The sequence below is a fragment of the Apteryx mantelli genome, chromosome 15 (genome assembly GCF_036417845.1).
Source record: "Apteryx mantelli isolate bAptMan1 chromosome 15, bAptMan1.hap1, whole genome shotgun sequence".
Lineage (NCBI taxonomy): Eukaryota > Metazoa > Chordata > Aves > Apterygiformes > Apterygidae > Apteryx > Apteryx mantelli.
Window position 1 is genome coordinate 22,380,657 of NC_089992.1, and position 21,084 is coordinate 22,401,740.

Genomic DNA, 21,084 nt, shown 5'->3' on the forward strand with positions numbered 1-21,084 from the left:
AAACTCTCAGAAATCACACAGCAGAACAAGATTAACTTTGTGTCAAATCTACAGAGGGATTATGGTAGTCTTTATCATTAATGATACTGCTGTTCCCTTGCTCTCAGATTACATCTTCCACTCCTATAAATTGCCTATTTTTCTAACAGCAAATAGTCAAAACCTATGTAAACAATCAGAGAGTTGTTAGGTTTGTTTCCTTTCTATTTGTTTGTAATCTTTAAGACTACCTGCTGAGCTTAGGAAAGCACTGAAACATTTTGCAGTTGCCTGAAGGAAGCTGAACTTTTGAAAAAGAAGCGTAACTGTACTTCAGCATTACTTAAGACATCAGGACAGGCCCAGCATGAATAGGAGCCTCCAACATTTAGATAAACTGGAAAACTGTGCTTTTGCCCACAAACTTTAACTTGATTATAATCACAGAATAATAAAATCCCATGAAATTAAGTAAAAAAAAAAAAGAGGCCCAAATATTTTCACGGTACTGCAAGGTATTTGGAAAATATTTAGAAACAAGAATCTATAATTCAGAAAAATTAGAGAAGTCAAAGCCTATCACCGAGCGTGTTGCAAGACTGTACTACACCGCCTGTTACTGTGACCATAATTTTCTTTCTGACAGCAAAGGCACAAGCAGTGTTATTAGTCTTAAAAGCACAGCTACTCACACCCCTAGTAGCAGTGCCTAAGGGATTACAAGCAGGTTTCTCCCTCGCACACGTAAAACTTCCACTCCACGAGAGAGGTGGAGAATCAGGGACGTTAATCCCCCGCACACGCGCGGGAGCCGCTTTCAAGCACGGCAGCCCCACGTTTTCCGCACAGACCGGGGTCGCGACGGCCGGTCGGGGCGGGAGGGCCGGAGGCTCATTGGGCACGGGGAGGCCCCCGCCGGTGCCGGGCGCGCCGGGCTGCGCAGCGCAGCGCCGCGGCGGGCAGGGCCCTCGGCCGGCGCGGGGACCCCCCGGCCCGGCCCAGCCCGGCAGCGAGGGCTTCCCGTTGCCTGTAGCAACCGGCCCCTCGCCGCCACCCCGCCCCGCTCCGGGCGCGGCCGCCCCGGCGAGGCCCCGGGCCGGAGCCGCCCGCAGGGGCAGCGCTCGGCCGCCCCCGCCCCGCCTCCCCCGGGGGAAAGGGCAGCGGCGCCGCCGCCGCGCCGCGCTCGCCGGGGCGCACGGAGGCCAAGCGGCGCAGCGCCGCGGGGAGGGGGCAGGGCTGGCCCGCCGCCATCTTGCCCCGCCGCCGCGCCCCGCGCCCGCCCCGCCGCCGCCGCGCCCCTCCCCCCGCGCCAGGCGCGCGGAGCGGCGGCGGCGGCGGCAGCACTCACGCTCTCCGCCGCGCTGCGCCGTCCCGCCCGCGCGCGTCCCGCCGCGGTGATGTCATCGCCGCCCGCCGCCAACGGCCGCCCGCTCGCCCGCCGCCGCGCGCTGCGCCTGCCGCCCCCCCTCCCGCCGCGCATGCGCCGCCCGCGCCGGTGAGGGCTTTGCCCGCACCTTGCCCGGCCGCGGCCTCCGCCCGCGCGGGGAGAGCGCGGAGGCGGCGCCCGGCCTGTGAAACGGGCGTCGAGGGGCTGCTGAGCCGCTCCCCGGGCAGCGCGGCGTGTGCCGGGCCGTGCGTCAGCGGGGCCGGCGCTGCGGGGCGCGGCGGCGTGCGGGGGGGCGGCTGCTCCCTCAGCGCCTTCCCGCCAGGCGGGAGCGGCAAGAGGGGGGATGGTGGCCGATGGATGGTGGCAGCTCGCGAAACGCGACCCAGCCCGGGGTTTAACAGCGGTCCAGCTCGGCCTCGGGGAGGGGCGGCTGGTGTGGGGCCTCCCGAGCAGGCCGTTTTGAATGATCTGAGGTCTGGAAGTCATGACTTGGGAGGAATTGTTGGACACGCTGAGTCTGTTAGGAAAGAGAAGACAAACAGGGACGTGGTAGGAGTGTTCGTGAACATAAAAACATGGTTGTGGAGAGAAAGAGAATAATCTGTTCCCCACACTCGGATAGGAATGACAAGAAGAGGCTGAAATTGCAACCAGGACAATTTAGGTTGGCATCTCTAATAGTAAAATAATAATACGTGCATTAGGATAGATTGCTTGGGAGATTATACGTGCTTCATCTGACGTCTCTAAGAACGGGAGCACAGACATCTCCCAGACACGACGTGCTTGGTTCTGTTTTGGAGCAGAGCTGAGCCAGACAGCCCCATCCAAACCCGTTATCCAGGCAGCCTTCAATAACAAGCTTGGTTACTATCACTGGACAGTTTAAGTGCTGTCACCACTACTGCGGTGGTGACCTTACATATGTAAAGTGTCATACAACGCCATTTAAGTATACTAGTGTACTGAACATGCATGATTTTCTGTACCCCTGTCAATGCCTTTGTATCCTATCCATTGACATGCTGAAGAGCAGATACATTTTTATGCTCCCGTGAGAGTCAGAGCCTGTCTCTGCATGAATTTTTCCTTGCAAGGAGCTCTGCACCCGTCCTTTACCTGGCTGCACTTCGCAGCTCTGCCAATACTCTGCCATCGTAATCCAAAACTGTGACTTGCTGCTTCCTAGGGCAAAGTCTGACCACAGCTGGGTCTTACACACCTCGTGTGCTCCCCTGCCTTTCACCTTCCTCCACACAACTGTTTAACACTGAACTACAGCTGCATCCCCCTTCTGACTCCTGTTAGTACACCCCTCTCTGGGTTTCCTAATAACATGTTTCAGCATCTCCTTTTGCGTGCCTTCCTCCTCCTCTTCCTCGCTGCTGCACCTGAGCACAACCATGTCTCTGTGTTCCCCTATTGTCAGGTTTGCAAACAGTCACATTTGGGTGCTTCTCCCTGGTACATCTCAGCAAAAACACCCACATGTGTCCTCCCAAATTCCATACCTGGGCTTGCCAGTGCAGTGCCCCCACCGCCATCACTACGGACACGTCGGGCATTCTCCTATTCCTGTGGCACACGTCAGTGTGACCGCTTCCACAACGGTAGCCTCTTTGGTCCGCTGGAGCTATGCGCTGTGCCTTGGCACTGGGCCTCAGGATCTTGCAGCAAATACTGGTATTCCCATTTGATACCAAATCAGATACCGCATCAGAAGAATGTCATTTTATAACCTATCATCTCTTCTGATATTAATAACTACCCCAAATTGCAGAGAAGTAATAAAACAGGGCTATAATGTCTGCAGAGTCTAAAATACTTCAGGATACCTTGTGCAAGGTGTTATAAAATAAATGACATGCATTGGATGAAAGAAAATTAAGGTTCATTCAAGTTGGATAGTGATTTATAAAATTAAAATGTAGAAAAGTAAAAAAATTTGAGTAAACACCAGACAGATAATTTCACCTGCTGGAAATAACTGTTAAGAAACTGCTGTTTTTGTTGCTGGACAACTGCTGTCGTGCTGACAGTTTAACAGGAACAGATTTCCATTTGCAGATCTCTTAGAGAAGAAATGATATCATGGCTTTAGTCAAGTCATTAGAAAAAAAGGCAAGAATGATCCAATACAGTGGAAATCTGTGTTGAACGTGACCTTCTAACACTAATTTCTTTATGACTGAAAGAACAGCTCCAGATTTATGAAAGGCAGTATGCAATTTGGCTTGAGGGAAGGGGTGTTTTTTTCAGAAAAGTCAAAAAGTATAGCACATAAAAAACTTTTTATAGGGCATGACTTGTATTCTGATTTTAAAATAGCCTGGCTGACATCCTCTTTTTATTTACAATAGTGATGCATTTGCTATGCACTTGGTTCAAAAATGTTGAGGGAGCATGGGATTCTCTTTTTTTTTTTCCTACATGCATACCAGAATGATCTTGAATTTTACTAGAGGACTGATTAACTGAGTGCTAGGAAGTGTCTGGATTGGATTTTGACACAGGAAACTATCAAGAGAAGAATATGATTTCCTATGTTTTCCCTCTTGGAATGCATTATTGCTGAGCTTTAGATTTTTTCCTAACATATAGCATATGTTTTTCTGATTTTGCTTGCTTTCTTGTTCCAGTCATTTGTATTTCCTCCATTTCTATCTTCAGTCATCTTGGTGCAAGAATGTATTGTTAATAAGCCTGCTCTTCATTCATCTACATTGAATTTGATATTTAGAGGCTATTATTACAGTTGTTTAGGCACTAAAATGTATAATTTGATACACTACAGCAAAGAGGTTTGGCTTTTTTGGGTGTTATGAATTAGACAAAGAAGACAAAGCATCTTCAGCACTATTTCAGAAACCAATCAAATGTTATTTTTATTTTGATTGCTTGTAGGATTTGCTTTGTCTACAAATGCCACAAAGTAGTATGACTTCATTCACATTTTGTATATGTGATTTATATAAATATTGATGGGAAATTTGACATTTAAACCAATAAAAGATATGAGACAAGTCACTATTAGATTTTTTAATAGAAAGACATTTCTTATATGGGCAGGAAATTACAATAACACATTTACTGATTTATTATGATATTTTACTCTTGGATCTTCAGAATGAACTGTCTTAGCTTTTCACAGTTAATAGAATTTGAGGTTAACCAGGGAGCAGTACATTGCTATCACCATGAAAGGAAGAGGACAATATAGCAGGCAATTCCCGTTAATTCAGGGCTCTACTTAAACACAGCAACAATTATGTTTGTGGAATTCCAGAGTTCTTAATCTTACTTCTAGTCTTAGTAATACTTAGAAGTAATCTTACTTTCTGTTTAAAAGAGGAGGTCCAGAAAAATACTAACACTGGAAGGAGAAATAAGAAATGCCACGACGGCCTGACAAAAATCTCAATTAAACCGGTAAGAGTGATTAACGTGACCGCAGTGGGCCCTGGATTAGAGCAAGCCCAATTCCAGGTGACACCTGCTAGGAATGGCATTCCTGTGGAGGCTCCCGGCTCATTTACTCAGCGTACTTTTAGTTTGTCTGAAGCGGTAAATGAGATAAATGTATTCTACAGCTTTCTTTTCTAATACACACACTGAACAGTTATGAAAACTTACACGGATCCACCTTGCTAACACATTTATGAAGCATCGCTTCCTTTCAAGTGGTCGCTAGCGGTGCGATTTGCGAGCTGGGTGCTGCGGCGAAACCTCTGTGGCCTTTGCAGGCACAACTTTTGCACGGCTCCTCTCCGGGCACGCTCGGCTCAGGCCAGAGCCCGGCTGCCGCCCTGGTGAACGGGTGCAGCCCGGTCTCCCGGCTTCGCCGCCGCTGGAGCCGCACCGCCTGCCAAAGCGGGGCCGTGGCTTGCCGAGCTCGGTGGCACGCGGCGCCTCCCGCTGATCCGCACAGGGCGCACGGAAGGCGCGGGCAGGAGGGGGCGACGCTCGCTTTCGGCCCTCCGCGGCCGCGCACCGCCCGCGGGAGGAGCGGCGCAGCGGGGCCCGTGGCGGGCCGCGGCCTGCGCCTGCCCCTACCGCTGCGGCCGCCCCGCTCACCCCGCGCGTCGGCGGCGGCAGCCCGCGGCGCCCCCAGCACGGCGCGGCGCGGCTCGGCCCGGGGCGGCCCCGGCGCGCAGGCGGCCCCCGCGAGCCCCCCGCCCTCCGCGGCGCCTTTCCCCGCCCCTCGCCGCGGTCGCCTCCTCGGCGGGCGCGATGCGGCGGGCGGCGCCGCCGCTGCTGGCGCTGGGCCTGGCGCTGGCGCTGGCCCTGGTGGCGCCGGGCGCGGCGGGCGGCCAGCACCGCGCCGACTACGACCGGGAGGCGCTGCTCGGCGGCCAGGTGAGCCGGGGCGGCGCGGCGGGGCGGCGCGGGGCGGGGCGCAGCGGGCCGCGGGGCTTCGGCGGCGAGGCCGCAGGCTGCGGTTACGTGCCGGTGCCGTCCCGCAGGAGGAGGCCGAGGAGTACGCGCGGCTGAGCCCGGAGGAGCAGCAGCGCAGGCTGAGCGCCATCGTGAAGAAAATCGACAGGGACTCGGACGGGCTCCTCACCAACGGTAACCGTGACCGAAACCTAACGGCCGCCGCAACGGTCACCGCCGCCGTAACGGCGCGGCGGCGGCGGCTGCCCCCTCCCCTCCCCGCAGCGCAGCGCAGCCCGCCATGGCGGATCGCTGTGGGAGGCGCGGCCGCCCGGCCCCGCGCGCCCGAGATGCCGAGGAGGTCGGTGTGCGGGCCGCGGCCGCGCGGGCTCTGCCGTACGCGGCAGGCAGGCGGCGCTGCTAGCAGCGGCGAGGGGAGCCTCAGCGTGCGCAGGGAGACGCAGCCCGCCCCGGTGCCGGTTTTGCAGTTGTGCCTCCTCCTCACGTGTCCGAAACCACCCCGAATCGAGTGGATTTGGGGGGTCCCAGTCCTGTGTGTGCAACTCAGATGGAAAGGTTAAGAGAAAAACGAAAACGCTGATACATAACGCTTCTGTTGGTACAGACACGACAGTGCAGCCGTGATATTACATGTCCACGCTCAGATGCCTGGTAACACGAAGTGCCTGCGGGGGGTTATATTCGCTCCATCACAATGTAGTATCGAATGCCTCTTCCCTGACAGAAAGGTTTCCGCCTGTCCAACCTGACTTGTGAACTCCATGGTGAATTCAGGCCCTTCCTTTACATGTATCATCTTGACACTTTCTTCATCTAATTTTTAAACTTTTTGTAAAAATGTATTTCTGTCATTTTGCTGTGATTTTGAGAAGAAATCAAGTGTTTCTCTCTCTCTCTCTCTCTCACACACACACACATGCGCACACACACACATGCGCACACACACACACACACACACACACAGAGCCAAACAGGACCCTCATTCAAACTCCAAAACTGTGATGCTTCATTACTGTGATATTAAGCATGCAGGACGCTTACCATGTGAGAGGATAAAATACGGTTTTAAAGATGAGATCACCTTTATCTCTGGAATGTCTTTCAGTGTATGTGCTGAAACTAACACACTATGCACTTATTTCCGTGTTCCTGAGTCTGATTTTGTAGAGGTGAGATGTGGTATGACTGTGGCAGGATGACTAATCCCTATAAGAATCAACTGGCACTTCATAAAGTAAAGTGGACAGTTAATGACAGTGGACATTGTGTGCTCAGATGCCCATGCTCTGTGCCTGAAATGCCACAAAATAAACTATACCATCTACTATACACGTTATTCGTCTTTAAGAAGTTATATTGCAAACAGTTTCTATTATGGCTTGTAGGCAATGCTGGGTTTTTGCACAAGCCTTGGTAGTTACAAAACTTGGCGTGCATGCCTCCTCATGTTTAATCAATCCACAGAACATTTGAGAAAGTTAGTTCCTTCAGTAATACAAATTCAGAGTTCAGAATATATTTTTAGAAATCTCTTGCTGCTATGCAAAGATATCTAAATAAATCTTGTAAAGTTGTATTGACACTTCTGCCAAAAAGACTAAAATAAGATATTTTAGCACTTTAAAAAAAGCAGTAAGATTTTTCTACACCAAGATAGTAATTTCTGTATTTTTTTTTATGAGTCATCTTCACTCTTTAGAGCAGGACTTCAGCTGAGTTAATTTAGCTATGTAATTTTGCAATGCAGAGGAAGTGGTCTTCCCCTTCAGGGCATCTGAAAATAACTGGATTATATTGGGAGAGTATCTGCTCCCAATCTTCTTTCAATCAAGTAATTTTAATGTATTTGTAGGAATTAGTCCGTATATTAAGTTTTATTTGTTGTAGCCATGTTTCTATGAAAACAAGTGGCTTAAAAGCAGCTCCAAAATATGTAAGGCTTGATTTCAGCTCTTAGTAAATGGAAAACTTATGATATTTTATTTGAGGTAATTAAGATAATAGCAGTGAATTTAGTTTTATTTCAGTTTGTAGATTTTTCAAAAAAGATTTTTTCAAAAAAGAATTGATGGGAACAATGTTTGCTTGGCACAAAGCTATGTTTAGAGTTCTCTGTCTAAAGCATACTTGTCATCATTTTCCTATAGCTCCGAAAAAAAGATGAAAGGATGCCACAGTGTTGGCCTCAGATTTGAGGAGCCATGGCCACGTAGTCATTTTGAGGTACCGTTAATGCCAGCAGCTGCCAAGAGGGACAGGCCTGCGGCTCCCCTTGTTCTGGCCCCAGCGAGCTAGATAAGGGTCCTTCTCAGCTGAAAACTAACCATCTTCCCTCTCCTGAGATGAGTTTTTAGTGATCCCGTTCACTGTGCAGCTGCCTGTGCACCACCTGTAATCACTTCTTCCTTCCACTTCCCATGTGCGTCAGAGCGGATGCATCACCCTTTTCGCTGGCAGCGCTAGCATATGCCAGATGAAAGGAACCACCTAACTCTAGCCTGAGGGTATCAATAGGGAAATGGAACTACAAAAGAAACTGAAGACTTTAGCTGTGATCTATTCCCTCATTCAGTTAACTTGGAAAAAGCCATTAACATGGAAGAAGCAGATTGTTTTGCTTTAACTAACCTCTCGCCTGTATGCTTGCATCTGAATTGCAAGGTATATTCCAACCTGAATAGACCTGTGGTATCTTTACAGTTTTTATAGTGTAGATGATACTATTTTTTAATGGAATTTTCACAGATGAGCTGAGCTCCTGGATCCAGCAGTCTTTTAAGCATTATGTTACACAAGAAGCTAAGCAACACTTTAGTGATTATGACAAAGATGGTGATGGATTAGTGTCTTGGAAAGAGTATAATATACAAATGTACGATCGTGTAATTGATTTTGATGAGAACACTGTCCTGGAGGATCAAGAAGAAGAATCATTTCGACAGGTAAAATGTTTCAGCATCAGTTTCTGTAAACTGTTGGCAAAAGGTAACAGTGTTTGCTTATCGTGGTGGAACAAGATGGGTAGAGAAACCATAGCAGCTGGCACATATTTTAACGCTTTCTTCTGTCTGAGATAGGGGAGTAATCAGAGGAAAGTAATGGAGTATTAAAGCTGCTACCAACAAAACAAAGACAGGATGAAATCATACCTCCCGAGTATATTTTGTTAGCTGAGTGGAATATAAGTATATTGGCAGTGTTATCACAGAACGCAGTCTCTAGCAATCATCTTAAAACAAGTTGGAGATCTACTAGATTAGGCCTGTAGCCTAACCCACCAGTGTCCTGCCTGCGGTAGTGGCCAGTATCACTGGTTTTGGAGACAGAGGAAACCCGTGTACTGTTTAGCCCCCTTTCTTGCCCTGTTCTATCTATTTTATCAATAATTTCTCAAGTACCCAAAGTGGGGTGTCAGTATTGTCTTCTTTTAAAATTTTCTGACTGTAGATACCCTGATGGATACCCTAATATCTCTTTCCTTAACGGAAAGAAATAGCCTTTTTTGAACATTTTTAGTAATCAAAATGTAACTCTGGTAGATGAAACTGGATGTACAAACAATAGGAAGTTATGGATTAATCTCATATATGAAAGTAAATGCTTAAGAGTAGAAAGGAAAGAGGCAAGAGAATCAGGGAGGGAAGATACACCAAGAATCTCCTGTAGCAAAACTTGTTTCCTTTGAAATTATGCATTTATAAGTACATGCAAAAAATTACCCAAAAGAGAGTGAATTCTTAGGCTCCTCTGGCCTGAGCTTTTTGCTGGGAAGGGTTGCTTTGGCTTCTGCTTTTAATTAGACGTAGTAGTCTTAAATACAAGGCTTTGACAAAAGTGAAGCTGGAATAGACAATAGTCAGTGAATCTTACACATTGAACAAACAAACTAAAGCTTTTGAGGTCACTTAACTGAATAATTACATAGCTTTTAAATAAAAACAACTTGAAATGGAACAACCAGTCAAGATATTGATCCCATGTTTCAGATGATGCCAGCATATATATGCTGAGATAGAACTCTATTATTTACTTTTTCCGTATGTTTTATTTATGCTATACATTGTGCCGATTGCTTGCTAGGTTTTCCTGCTTGCTGACTTCTTCAACATATATTGGAAAGAGCCAAATTAGTAAAACTGGACAAGCGTCATGTGTCAGCCATCTTCAACATTTTCCTTAATTTTGGAAAGTAGTAATCCTGCTTTAGTTAAAATTGAAAAGTTTGATTATGGTATTGATTTAGAATTGATATCAAGTAAAAATATGAATTTACCGGAAGGTGGCAGTCTTGTTCACCACTTCTCAAGAAAACACTGAAAAGCAGACCTTCTTCCTCACTAGTTCTGGTTTATTTTGCAGTCTAGTATTCTCTGTAATCAGTCCCTCTGAATTGCTTTCCTATGTAACTCTCAGCTAAGGTCAGCTTTTCTTAAAAAGTACATTTAATTATGTTACAGAATAGTTAAGACCTTATAATTGTACTGCGTTGTTATATGGATTAGCTTAGCCTGGCTTTGAGAGAAGTGTCAATAAATGGGATATAAACTAAGAACTACAAATTGGAATGGTCATATTTAAAGTATTTGTTACCTCTAATGGTTCACTGGCCACTTCCTTATCCAGGTCAGAATCACACTGATAGCACAGCACACTTAATCATCCCCAGACGCTTATAGCTCGGAGTGGAGATCCAGTATCAATGCTCTGGGTCTTTATTTGGTCTTAAGAAACTGAACAGAATGAACCAGGGGAAAAGTATAACATTTTTACACATTTAGAATACAGAAAACAGGAAGGGCAAGAAATTAACAAATAATAACTTGCCTGTTTATGGTGGTGTTATTTCTTTTACAAGGACACGCAAATATTGATACTTATGACAGGTTAGAGAAGTGACTTTTCTTTGAAATATGTTAAGATGTAATGGACGCAAGCATTGTATTAAAAGAATCTGTGTAATCCTTTAGTACTAGAGAATATAGATCCAGAAAGTTAAGTGTCCTTAAAATGTAAATTTTGGAATTTGTGATGGCTACCATAATAATTACTGTACTGTACTAGGTAATTTGGGATTCAGTTGCATAGCTATTGTATACTCAATTTTGTATTTGAATTTGGATTGGTGACTTTCAGAAGAGGAAGCATCTGTTAAGACAAGACTTCTTGGTCTTTTCTTTCTGTCGCTCTTTTTTTTTTTTTGAAGGCTTGGCCAAAAGTGTTTTAAATGTCTCCTTAAATTGAAAAGAAGGAAGTTTTTGCCTGATTCTTACCTCAATTAAAAGTGCTGCTCTCTTTGCTCTGAGCGAGCTTTTTTAGTGAAAATATAACATCAGTATAATATGAGCAGGCAACGTGAAACAATGTAATACTCTAATAAGTTTCCTAGCTGTACACCAGTTGCTGTAATGTTGTTTTTCCTCTTCATTAAGTGCTCTAACTAAATCTATTTTCTAAGCTTCATTTAAAGGAGAAAAAGCGTTTTGAAAAAGCTAATAGAGATGATGTTCCTGATCTAAATGTGGATGAATTTGTTGCTTTTGAGCATCCTGAAGAAGCGGAGTACATGACGGTAAGATCTGGAGGATATTTTTATCAGCCTGTGTATACAGAGGCAACACCTTTTTAATGCATGTCTACTGCAGGAAGTGTGCTTTTGAGCAGCTATGCATATTTTGCTCTTGCAGACCAAATTAAAATTCAGATACTATGTTGTGGCTTCAGTACTGGAGTTCAGGAGCTGGAGCAGTAGTTTTGTGCTTTTCTTTCAACTCTGTTTTCAAGAACTGGGTTTGCACAACTGTCTCAAACTTTTGAGATTGGACTGCACAGCTATCCCTGAACTCTGTTACATTAGAAGTATACCAGTAAGATTTCAGTTCGAGGAAGTTTCATGTCTGGTTCAGAGTGCAATTGTAGTTAGAGGGATTTATAAGGAAGATTTCTTGGTGCAGGAAAAGGTTAAGTGCCAGTTATTCTCACTTTGCTTAAAAGGACACAGGGGTTATTTTTCTGACCGAAAAAAAAAGCATTCAAACTCATCTAAAGCTTGAATTTTGACTGTGTTTTGGGGATTAGTATTTCAGCCAGGAGCACTTTGTCATTGGTCATATGTTTCATCACTGCTGTGACTGTTGGTGTCGTTCCAGCTGAGCGCTTGCTCGGTACTGACGGTCGACCCCAGTTAATAATACATTGCTGCTTTTCTGCACCAGAGCTTTCAGGTTTGGCTGTCTGATGTTGCAGAGCCAACTGCCAGGAGGAGCCCCATGCAAAAACAGCCTCTGTTTGTATTGACATAACTGTTGATTATGGGCAAACAAAAAAAGACAAAACCAGAAAAATGGGCACATGGGCTTTACTGGAAAACACAGTATCAAAAGACTGAACATTTTTCCTGAAGATTTTATAAAGTTAAAAAATGCAAAGCAAGAGCGAAGACATTGAATGAAACAAGAAAAGAGAAATAAGATAATATGGCTTTGCCCAACTTCATGTTTCTCAGTTACTTGTATAGTTTTGAAGTACGTTGAAGGTTTCCAACTCTATGTACACCCTTCAGATTTGCCTTTAGTAAAACCTGATGTCCTAAACTCTAAGAACAGATCTGTTCTGTTGCACAGGAAGCAATTATTGCACTAGTTCATATAAAACAGAAAAGCAGATTTGAAATAACTAAATCTTTTGTTTAAGGAATACATTATTGCTCTAAAATGATTTATTGCTGTTTCTCTTAATTATGATACTGGTAATTTTTCACAAATTGACATTTGCTTTTTGTATGTCTGTATGCAAAAGGACTTTGTCATTCAGGAGGCTTTAGAAGAACATGATAAAGATGGTGATGGATTTGTTAGCCTGGAAGAATTCCTTGGTGATTACAGAAGAGACCCAAGTAAGAAAAAAAGAGGAGAAGAAGGAACTTAACAAAACTTTTAGAATGGGATGAATTGTATGCACATTTGTGTTCAGCTTTTAACATCTCCACCTAAAGGTTCTGAGTAACATCCTATCTTTTAAAATAATTCAGTTTGCTGGTACTGTGCATAGCAGGTCATTTCTTCAGTCTGCTCTGTATATATTTGGCAATAGTTTGTGTATAGCCTATTTCACTGTTTCCTTGTGAGTTACTTTCTTAATTGCTTTCTCAAAGGCTGGAGTATACTCCTCATGACTAGGCATGTAGCTGAAATAAGCTGCAGTTTGATTAACTGAACGCGTCTGGGAAAGTAGCCAGCATGAAAGTAAGGTTAACCTTTCCTGACCTTTATCATCTGAAGAAGGCTGCTGTCAGCCTTCCTTTAGAAGGATTATTGCTGTGTGTGTTTTGAGAAGGATGGAGGGGAAGTGTAAGGAGTCCCTCACTGTACCAGACAGCATCTTTCACTTCTTTTTCCCCCCCACTTTTGCCCCTCCTTAAACTTGCTCTATTCCTGCTTTAACAAGAAAAAGGACACTTGTCTGGTGTTTACCAATACTTTTCACTAGCTACTTTGTTAATACATAAATGCTTTATCCACTCCAGCTGATTTGCTACAAGATAGGGAAAATAACTCATTTAGTTCCAAAAAGACCAGTAGCTTGATGCATGTGGAAAGTCTGCTTGGGTAGAAGGAGTGCTAATTCTTATGCGTGGACCAGCATCCTAGCTGGAGTTTAAGCCCCACGAGGGTATGGAGAAATGGGGAACTAGTCAGTTTTTCTTTCCACTCCAATCAGCCACTTTGAATCCCATCTTTTACTGCCGTGCTCCTTAGCCAGAGCCAGCAAAAAGCAATAGATCTTGGACGGAGCTACAGGATTATTTATCTTTTTCCTGCACTGCCTCGGAAAAAGGTTTTCCAGCCCAGGTTATCTGAAGTTGTTAGAAAGGAGGGAAATAATTCCTGGGCTCCTTGCAGCAATAGAGAAGATAACATTGTCATTAAAACATTTTAGAAAGGACTTGTAATTGGCTATGATTCTATAAGCTAATTTAACTGTTTTTTAGATGGCCGTATCTTGCGCGGTCTTGTTCCTGTAGAACCCACTAAAATGACTGATACAAACTACACAATGGGTCTGGTTTTGTAAGTGTCTTGTGTTTTTGGGCAGCAGTGTATGGCAAGTTGTGACATTAAGGATAATAAGGATAAACTAATGTTAAAAAGGAAGGAGAGACACTTCACTCTTTTTCTCCCTTTATAATAGAATGATTATTTTTAAACTGATATTTATCTGCCTGTGATGTCAACTACTTTGGCCTTTCCTGAAGTTTAGGAAGTCTTAATCTCTGTTATTGCTTGTGAGCAATATTTATCAATGGTGAGAAGTCAGTCTGATGAATGCTTTAACATCTCTTCAGGAGTTAGACAAGTTTAAGAGAGCTGTCTTGCTGGCTAGGTTGCAGGATACGATACCAGTATAGAGGGTAAATATAAAACAGAAATACAAATTTAAAAAAAAAAGGTAAATGAAACTGCTTTGAAAATAGATATATGACAGATATTTTAGAAAAGGAACAAAATTTGACAGTAATATGAAAGCCTGCAATATTGGCCTGAATCTGTTGAGCCTGTGCTAATCATGAGATTTTCCCTCTCTGTCAGCTGTCACAAATGGACTTCCCTTGACTTTTAAGCAGGGGAACAGGTAGTAGAAGGTTCTTAAAAATTGGGTATAGCCTTAGAAGCTTCATAATCACGTATACTGCACAACACTAGTTCTGTAGTCACTTTTGGGGACACTTCTTGATTTAAAGCTTTTCCCTTTTTATCTTCTGTCTGTGAAATGCTGAGATGACCAAGATCAGAGGTATTGCCCATATTGCTCTCGTGTGATCCTCTAAACATGTAGTATCTGCAATGTGACTGAGTTATATACTAATGGGAGACAGTAAGCTTAACCCAGTCAAGGTAAAAACTGTAAATATAAAATATCCCTATCATACACTCCACTTTTTCCTACTCAAATGTCAGCTATCCCAACCAGCAGGAAACCATCCATTTGGCAGCATGTTCTGTATAGAGTATGCTTTCTCCACCATCAATTTGGGTAACTGTGGAGGTGTTAACAGCTCAGTTGATGGTAACCCTTGGCTTTAATGTCTCCTTAGTTCAACTGCAAATTCACAACCTTAATATTATGTTAGCTTTAAATTCTGTTTTAATCTATACAAGTATTTTTTTTTCATATGTAGACAGATGCTTTTATTTAATATATTGAGACTGGTCTGCAAGCCTCGCCATTTTTAGTGAAATCACTTTTATGTTCTCTCAGAACAGTTCAAGTCAGACAATCAACAGAACTGAGTCAACAGAATCAAGTCAATTTGCTTAGGAGAAAATGTGAAAACATTTTTTTTTTTAAATGTAAAGAATGGCTTTAAACTTGACAAATGTTTCTTACTAGCTGCAAGGGAAGATCCAGAATGGATACTTGTTGAGAAGGATCGATTTGTGAATGACTATGACAAGGATAACGATGGGAGACTCAACCCTCAAGAGCTTTTGTCTTGGATAGTACCAAATAATCAGGGTATTGCACAGGAGGAGGTATGTGTTCTGACTAGTTTAATAATTACTGCTTAGATTTAAATTAATTCAGTAGAATTCTGAAGTTATCACAACATAAAGTGATAAATACATTCTGATTTACCGCGTCGTAGTAATTGAAAAAGAATGGGTAGATCTTAGCATTTATTTCAAACTTTTTTTTCAGTTTGACAAAGAATGGAGGTCCTTAAAATGCATAAAGCAAATTTAAAATTCCTATTAATTGTATGAATGTTTCTTAAAATATAAGTTAACACAGTACTGTTCTACATGTTTAAACAGTTTATCTGGTTTGACTTAAAAGTACAACATTTTAAACAGTTATTTTAAAGTTATCATGGGTAAATCTAATGAAGTATACTGATAAAAGAGGCTGTTTACATACTAACAGCACAATTCTGAAAACAAAAAATTGATCATGCTACTTCTAAGTCAATAAATTGCTACAATTTGTAGATATAAAACTTGTATTTGCATAAATACAAGAAAATTAAAGTATTCCATAATTCAAGATGCAGTAATGCAAACTTTAAAATGATGATGATAACTAAAATGGTTTAATCAGGGACAGAATGCCTTAATAGGTTTAAGTGGATTCTCATTTTAGTTGTTGTTTTTAAATTTTTTTTCTAGTAGGCAGTAGAAGCACTTAGTGTTTCAGAGCAACCTATTTTAGTAATCAGACTTTACAGTAGCTCACTGCCGTAGAGAGGATTTCTGCCTTTCTGCTAATAACTTTTTATCTTAATTAGTGCAAATCTGTTTCCTTTGACTGCACTGAAGGATTTCAGTGTTCAGAAAGGCAGGAACAATGTCTTCCCATCCCTCCATAAGTACTCTTACAGCCAGGAGACAGTTTGTGTTAAACAGCGTAGCCCATCTTCTGGGTTGGGAACGTCTCATTAGCCCAGTCCCACCTATTGCTATTTCAGCTCTGTTGATTACAGAAAAAGCAGCTTGGCTGGGACCTAGCCTTCGGTGTTTACATAGCTAACCTCTAAGCTGCAAAATTGCTCCGGTAGTATTTTTGTAAATGTGAATCTGTAAGTCTTTGCGGTTTTGTTTTTGTTTTGTTTTGTTTTGTTTTAAACATACTGGACTCTTGAGGGTGGTTGATTCTTATTTCATAGAAGCAATACTGTTGTATAGTAACTGAAATACAGAGACACTCAGCACCACAGAGAATTTGTGTGTGTTATTTGTTTGGTGGGTTTTTTAGCAATTCTTTGCTATGCATTCAATTTATGGCTTATGGCAAGGCCATGGTACTATACTAGTTCTGTTCTGCAAGAAATAATTTTGTTTTTATTTCTTTAATGTGCTATTTTTCATCTATTAATGAAAGGGCCTAGCAAAGTCACCTATCCTAAAGAGAAGGTGGCATTGATTAAGTTGTAAGTTGCTGTTTGAAAGCTGAATATTGCAGTTTTATCTGGTCTTTAAAAAAGACTTGAGAAATCTGGTGGCTAAATAACACAAAACAACATAAAAAATACTATACATTCATTTTCCAGGAACTGATATGTATTTACCAAGATGTTTGTTTTAATATTCTGTAAGCTTTTGCCCTGCAAAGTGTTTTCAAAATCTAGTTGTCTGACCTTATTACTATTTTCTTCAGTCTTTTTTGATGATATAGTCAGCTTAAATCTAAATAATATTTAACTAAAAAAATAGTCACCAAGCAGTCACATCGAGGCAAAGCAGTCAGTAACAGGAACAGAAGGAGTCTCTAAATCATTGTATTTGTGGATATTTAGCAAATAAAAATGAAAGACATGGAATACTGTGAACTTTGCAGAAGTAATGGGTATGATAGAGCTGCTGTACTAGGTTGTTAGCTTTGAGCTACACAATACAACTTCTAAATAAGCCACTTGAGTAAATTTTCTATAATTGTTTTTTTAACTGCTGAACTTCATCCTTTTATAATTAATAAATAAATAAGCAAAAATTTGAGAACTGTTTAAACTTGCAGTATCATTTGACATTGTCATGTTTCAGTATTAAGAAAATTGTTCAGAAAAGCAAGCTTTTGCTTTTAGAAATGAGGGAAACAAATTGCTATGCCTGTCTCGTCAGGCACAGGGGAAATACATGACTGAGAGATAACGGGTGGGCGCTTGTGAAAGCGGGTGCTCACCATGAAGACTGCGTAGGCTCGCATCCTCGCTGAGGTCCCGCGCGCTAAGGAGCTGCTATTGCAGCTGACATTGGGCGGTTGAATATTGCGAGGGACCCTCTGCAAACGCAGGCTCTGTGGCTGACAAGCTAAGCTTGCATTTTCTGCGGATCATACGCTAAAGATGAGTATTGCACTGACCGGGGGTTACAAGGACAACTGGTTCTTCCAGGAAGGTGATGAATCTTCACTATACAGAGATTTGTTTTAACACTGTCTTCTGCCCTCAAAATACAGCTAAAGGGTTTGACATTGATTTGTTGCTTTTTAATTGATTGTGAGGGTAGAAATTTGATTTTACGACTTTGCCACCAAGTTAAAAAAAGGACAGGGAAGCAAATTGAGAAAAAAAGACTGTTCTGAATGTAAAATCTTGTCTAGCTTGTTAAAAATTGTGGTGTAGTGGCAGGACTTTGACAAAGCCATTCCAAAAGCATTTTTATAAATACTAGTATCTATTAACTGTGCAACATGATGTCCATTTATTTTAAAGGCTCTTCACCTTATTGAAGAAATGGATTTGAATGATGATAAAAAGCTTTCTGAAGCAGAAATTCTGAAGAACCAGGATTTGTTTCTTAACAGTGAAGCAACAGATTATGGCAGGCAGCTTCATGATGAACATTTCTACCATGAAGAACTTTAGATTATTTATTTTATAATCTATGTTTCTTCCCTTTCTTTCATTTGGAGCTTCTGTTAAAAGCATCCACTTTTCAGCTATGTTGCAAGTTTTATGCTGTAATTATAATAGACTAATGTTTGTGTAAATATTTTGCATTTAGAATGTAATTGCCCTCCTGCAGACTTCCCTGGGCCTCTTCAAAATTAATCTTAAATATCTACTTCCAAAATTATGTAGTGTTGGGAAAGAAATTACTTAAAATGTAGTACTGTATTGTGAAGAGTTATGCTACTGTACTTGAAAAAAATGGAGAGTCTGCATGGTTCTGAAAGAATGCAAAACATACTTAATAGCTGGGAGACTGCTATTTTTTTTAATCAGTTTAATTGGGGAGAGGGGTTGGGGGGAATGTTTAGAGGCAGTATTAGCTGTGTTTTATTTAATACATTTGGAGAAACACCTAGATGAATGCCTCAATTGTTTAAGAGGTTTCTACTTAATTTTAAATGGTTCCTACAATGAGTTTTATTGTATTATAAAAAAAATGCTATTTTTACATCTACAGGGATTTTTTTTTAATGTACAATTCTAAGCATTAGCAATACAATGGGTATTTACAGTGTCAAAACCCTCTTCATTTGTTGGATTAAAACAGTTGACTATTCTGTCTTTCTGTATTTCCTACATTTATTCCTTATTGTGGGTCACCCTTAGCAATACATTGAAATGGGAACAATGTACAGTAGCATGTTTATTTGGGAATCACTTCTCCTAAATGATGACTGGAGTACTTAATGGCACTCAGATATGCCACGTGAACGGAATAATACACATCCTTTGGCAACGTTCTTAACTTTTAGAGACTGAACACGCATCATCTGATCTAGGCGTGAAAGGAGAGTTAAAAAAGCTGAGAGTGCATTTAGCTTTTCTGAACCACGTTTTTTAAACGTGGACGTGGTTTTCTTTTTTTTAATTTGGGATGTGTGGAACTCTAAAGCATCAAGACATTACACAATATTTGTAGTAATAACCTCTAAAAGTTAACTTTAGTTGGAAACGTCACAATTCTCATTCATAAAAGTGAGTGATTGTTTGAAATAATTTGAAAGGTTAATGGCGAGACAGATCCAACTTTGCAAAGTACATGTTCTCACTTTTTATCTGCTAGAAAGTCACTATAATGAGCTGAATACTCCAGATGCATTCAGAGCCTCACAGGACGGAGCATCTAGAGTGTGTTAGAGGAGTTACCTGGGAACACCGTAAAAACTCATGCTCTTGCAGTGTTCTTCTTACCTAGCGTTTTCCTTCCTCTTAACTCTCTTCTTATAGAATAAAAGCAACTAGTTCTGCTTTTTTGTTTGTTTGTTTTTTAATACCGTGTCTTAATTATTCCCGGAACAAATAGTAAATTTCCTTTTGACAAGAGTGTCCAAGTGTCACCATCTGAAGGCCAGCAATTTTGATCTGGAACAAGACTACATCTAATTTTACTCTACTTCCTAGGTATTCTTATTACAGTTTTAGAAATTCAAAATTCTTTCTTAATTTTAGAGTGTTTTTTTTATTCCTATACATACTTCTTTATTTAAATTCTTGGAAATGTGAGTACAATTATTGCCATGGTGTTAGTGAGATCTGGTAAAAAAACAACTGCAGTGTAATTAAATCCAGTGTATCCAAGAATATTAAAACAGTTCTTGCCATCTTTGTTGCCTTGACATACACCCCAAGTTGCCCATTTCTTATTATTCTTTACAGCATTTTGAAACAAGTCTTAAGGACAATTTTAAATGCATTGCTGACTATTAAAACTTTCATCATCAGCTGGAAAACTCAACTACCCAAACAAGGAGAAAAATTTTGGAAGGATGCCTTTGGCCAGATGCCACTGCCTTTTGCTCTTTGGCTCAGCTCTGAGCAGTTTGCTGGCTTCCAATAATTTGCCTAAACCAAGAATGAGGAGAGGTTATGACAAAACGAGGAGACTACCAAACAGCATAGAACAAGTACAATTCACATGTCAGAGTCCAGCAAAGATCAAATTTATTTCTCGTTTTAAACAAATCATGTTAGGTATTACTACATTTTAGCCTACTGTTAGATAGAAATAGAACTACAGCTGTCATCGCTTTGCAGCTCTTAATGTGATTTTATTGGAGTAGAAAACTGTAGTGCTTCAAAGAAAAACAATATAATTATACTTGTTAATGTAGCTGAAATGGAGATTTGGAGTAGTGCTAAACTCAGTCTTCTAATAAGGTCGTATCCTGTTGAAGGTTTCTATAAATCCTAGGGTGAATTTATGTAGCCTTCTTTTGACTTCTGATAATGTTTTTAAAATTAGACTTCTTTTCCTTTAGGCTTAAAAGCCTAATAGTGGTTTCTTTCATAAATCACAGTCTTTTAAACATATGTGGCTTTTGATAGTTCAATCTAGTGTTCAGGTTGCCCAAATTGGCAATCTCCCACTTGTATTCAGCCCTGTCTATCCAAATATTCTAGAAGCTGCATGAGAACATTCAGTGTCTGAAAAACTGAAAAGCCTGCATGGAAAGAGTGGCTCTGCTTTCCCCAGTGTTTTTGACCTGTACTGAGAAAAACCACAATGAAGTAAAATTGTATCTGTCAGATCTTACAGCTATTTTACTGTGGATAGAAATTAAATAGAAACGGTAGTTTTAATGAGTCAGAGCAAATACTCCTCCTCAGCCTTCCAGTGTGGCATAATTTATACATAAATGTAGAAAGAACTGCTGGTACTGAACCTCCGATTACCAGAGGCCATTGAAGTCTTCCACGAAGTAACTCAGGTTAGCCCTGTCTTCATGTTGCCAGCTGGCCCTATTCTTTATAGAAAAACCAGAGTTTCTCTGGTGAGGGCTGAGAGCAGGATCTGGTACCTCCTTCCCCTTTGCCCCTCATTTTACTGGAGGTAAAACTCCAGTACAAACTTCAGCTATAACAAACACCGGAACTTTAG

At 41.9% G+C, this 21,084-nt stretch overlaps 2 protein-coding genes across 6 annotated transcripts in view; one reads left to right on the forward strand and one right to left on the reverse strand.

The window, feature by feature from the left end:
* Nucleotides 1-1,383, reverse strand: part of SCAPER (S-phase cyclin A associated protein in the ER) — a 197,943-nt gene extending 196,560 nt beyond the window's left edge. For all 4 annotated transcript variants that reach the window (XM_067305181.1, XM_067305183.1, XM_067305185.1 and 1 more), the window contains exon 1: nucleotides 1,328-1,383. In XM_067305181.1, coding sequence (XP_067161282.1) covers nucleotides 1,328-1,383 — 56 coding nt within the window. The remainder of the gene's footprint in view (nucleotides 1-1,327) is intronic.
* A 4,213-nt stretch (nucleotides 1,384-5,596) lies between these two features.
* On the forward strand, nucleotides 5,597-19,453 carry RCN2 (reticulocalbin 2). 2 transcript variants are annotated; one of them, XM_067305266.1, is made up of 7 exons: nucleotides 5,597-5,722; nucleotides 5,830-5,935; nucleotides 8,507-8,703; nucleotides 11,217-11,330; nucleotides 12,557-12,653; nucleotides 15,149-15,291; nucleotides 17,967-19,453. In XM_067305266.1, the coding sequence occupies exons 1-7, from the start codon at nucleotides 5,597-5,599 to the stop codon at nucleotides 18,117-18,119; spliced, it is 936 nt and encodes a 311-aa protein (XP_067161367.1). In that variant the 3' UTR covers nucleotides 18,120-19,453. The 2 variants fall into 2 exon arrangements, with proteins under 2 accessions (XP_067161367.1, XP_067161368.1); XM_067305267.1 differs by having other exon boundaries at nucleotides 11,229-11,330.
* Nucleotides 19,454-21,084: the final 1,631 nt, after the last annotated feature.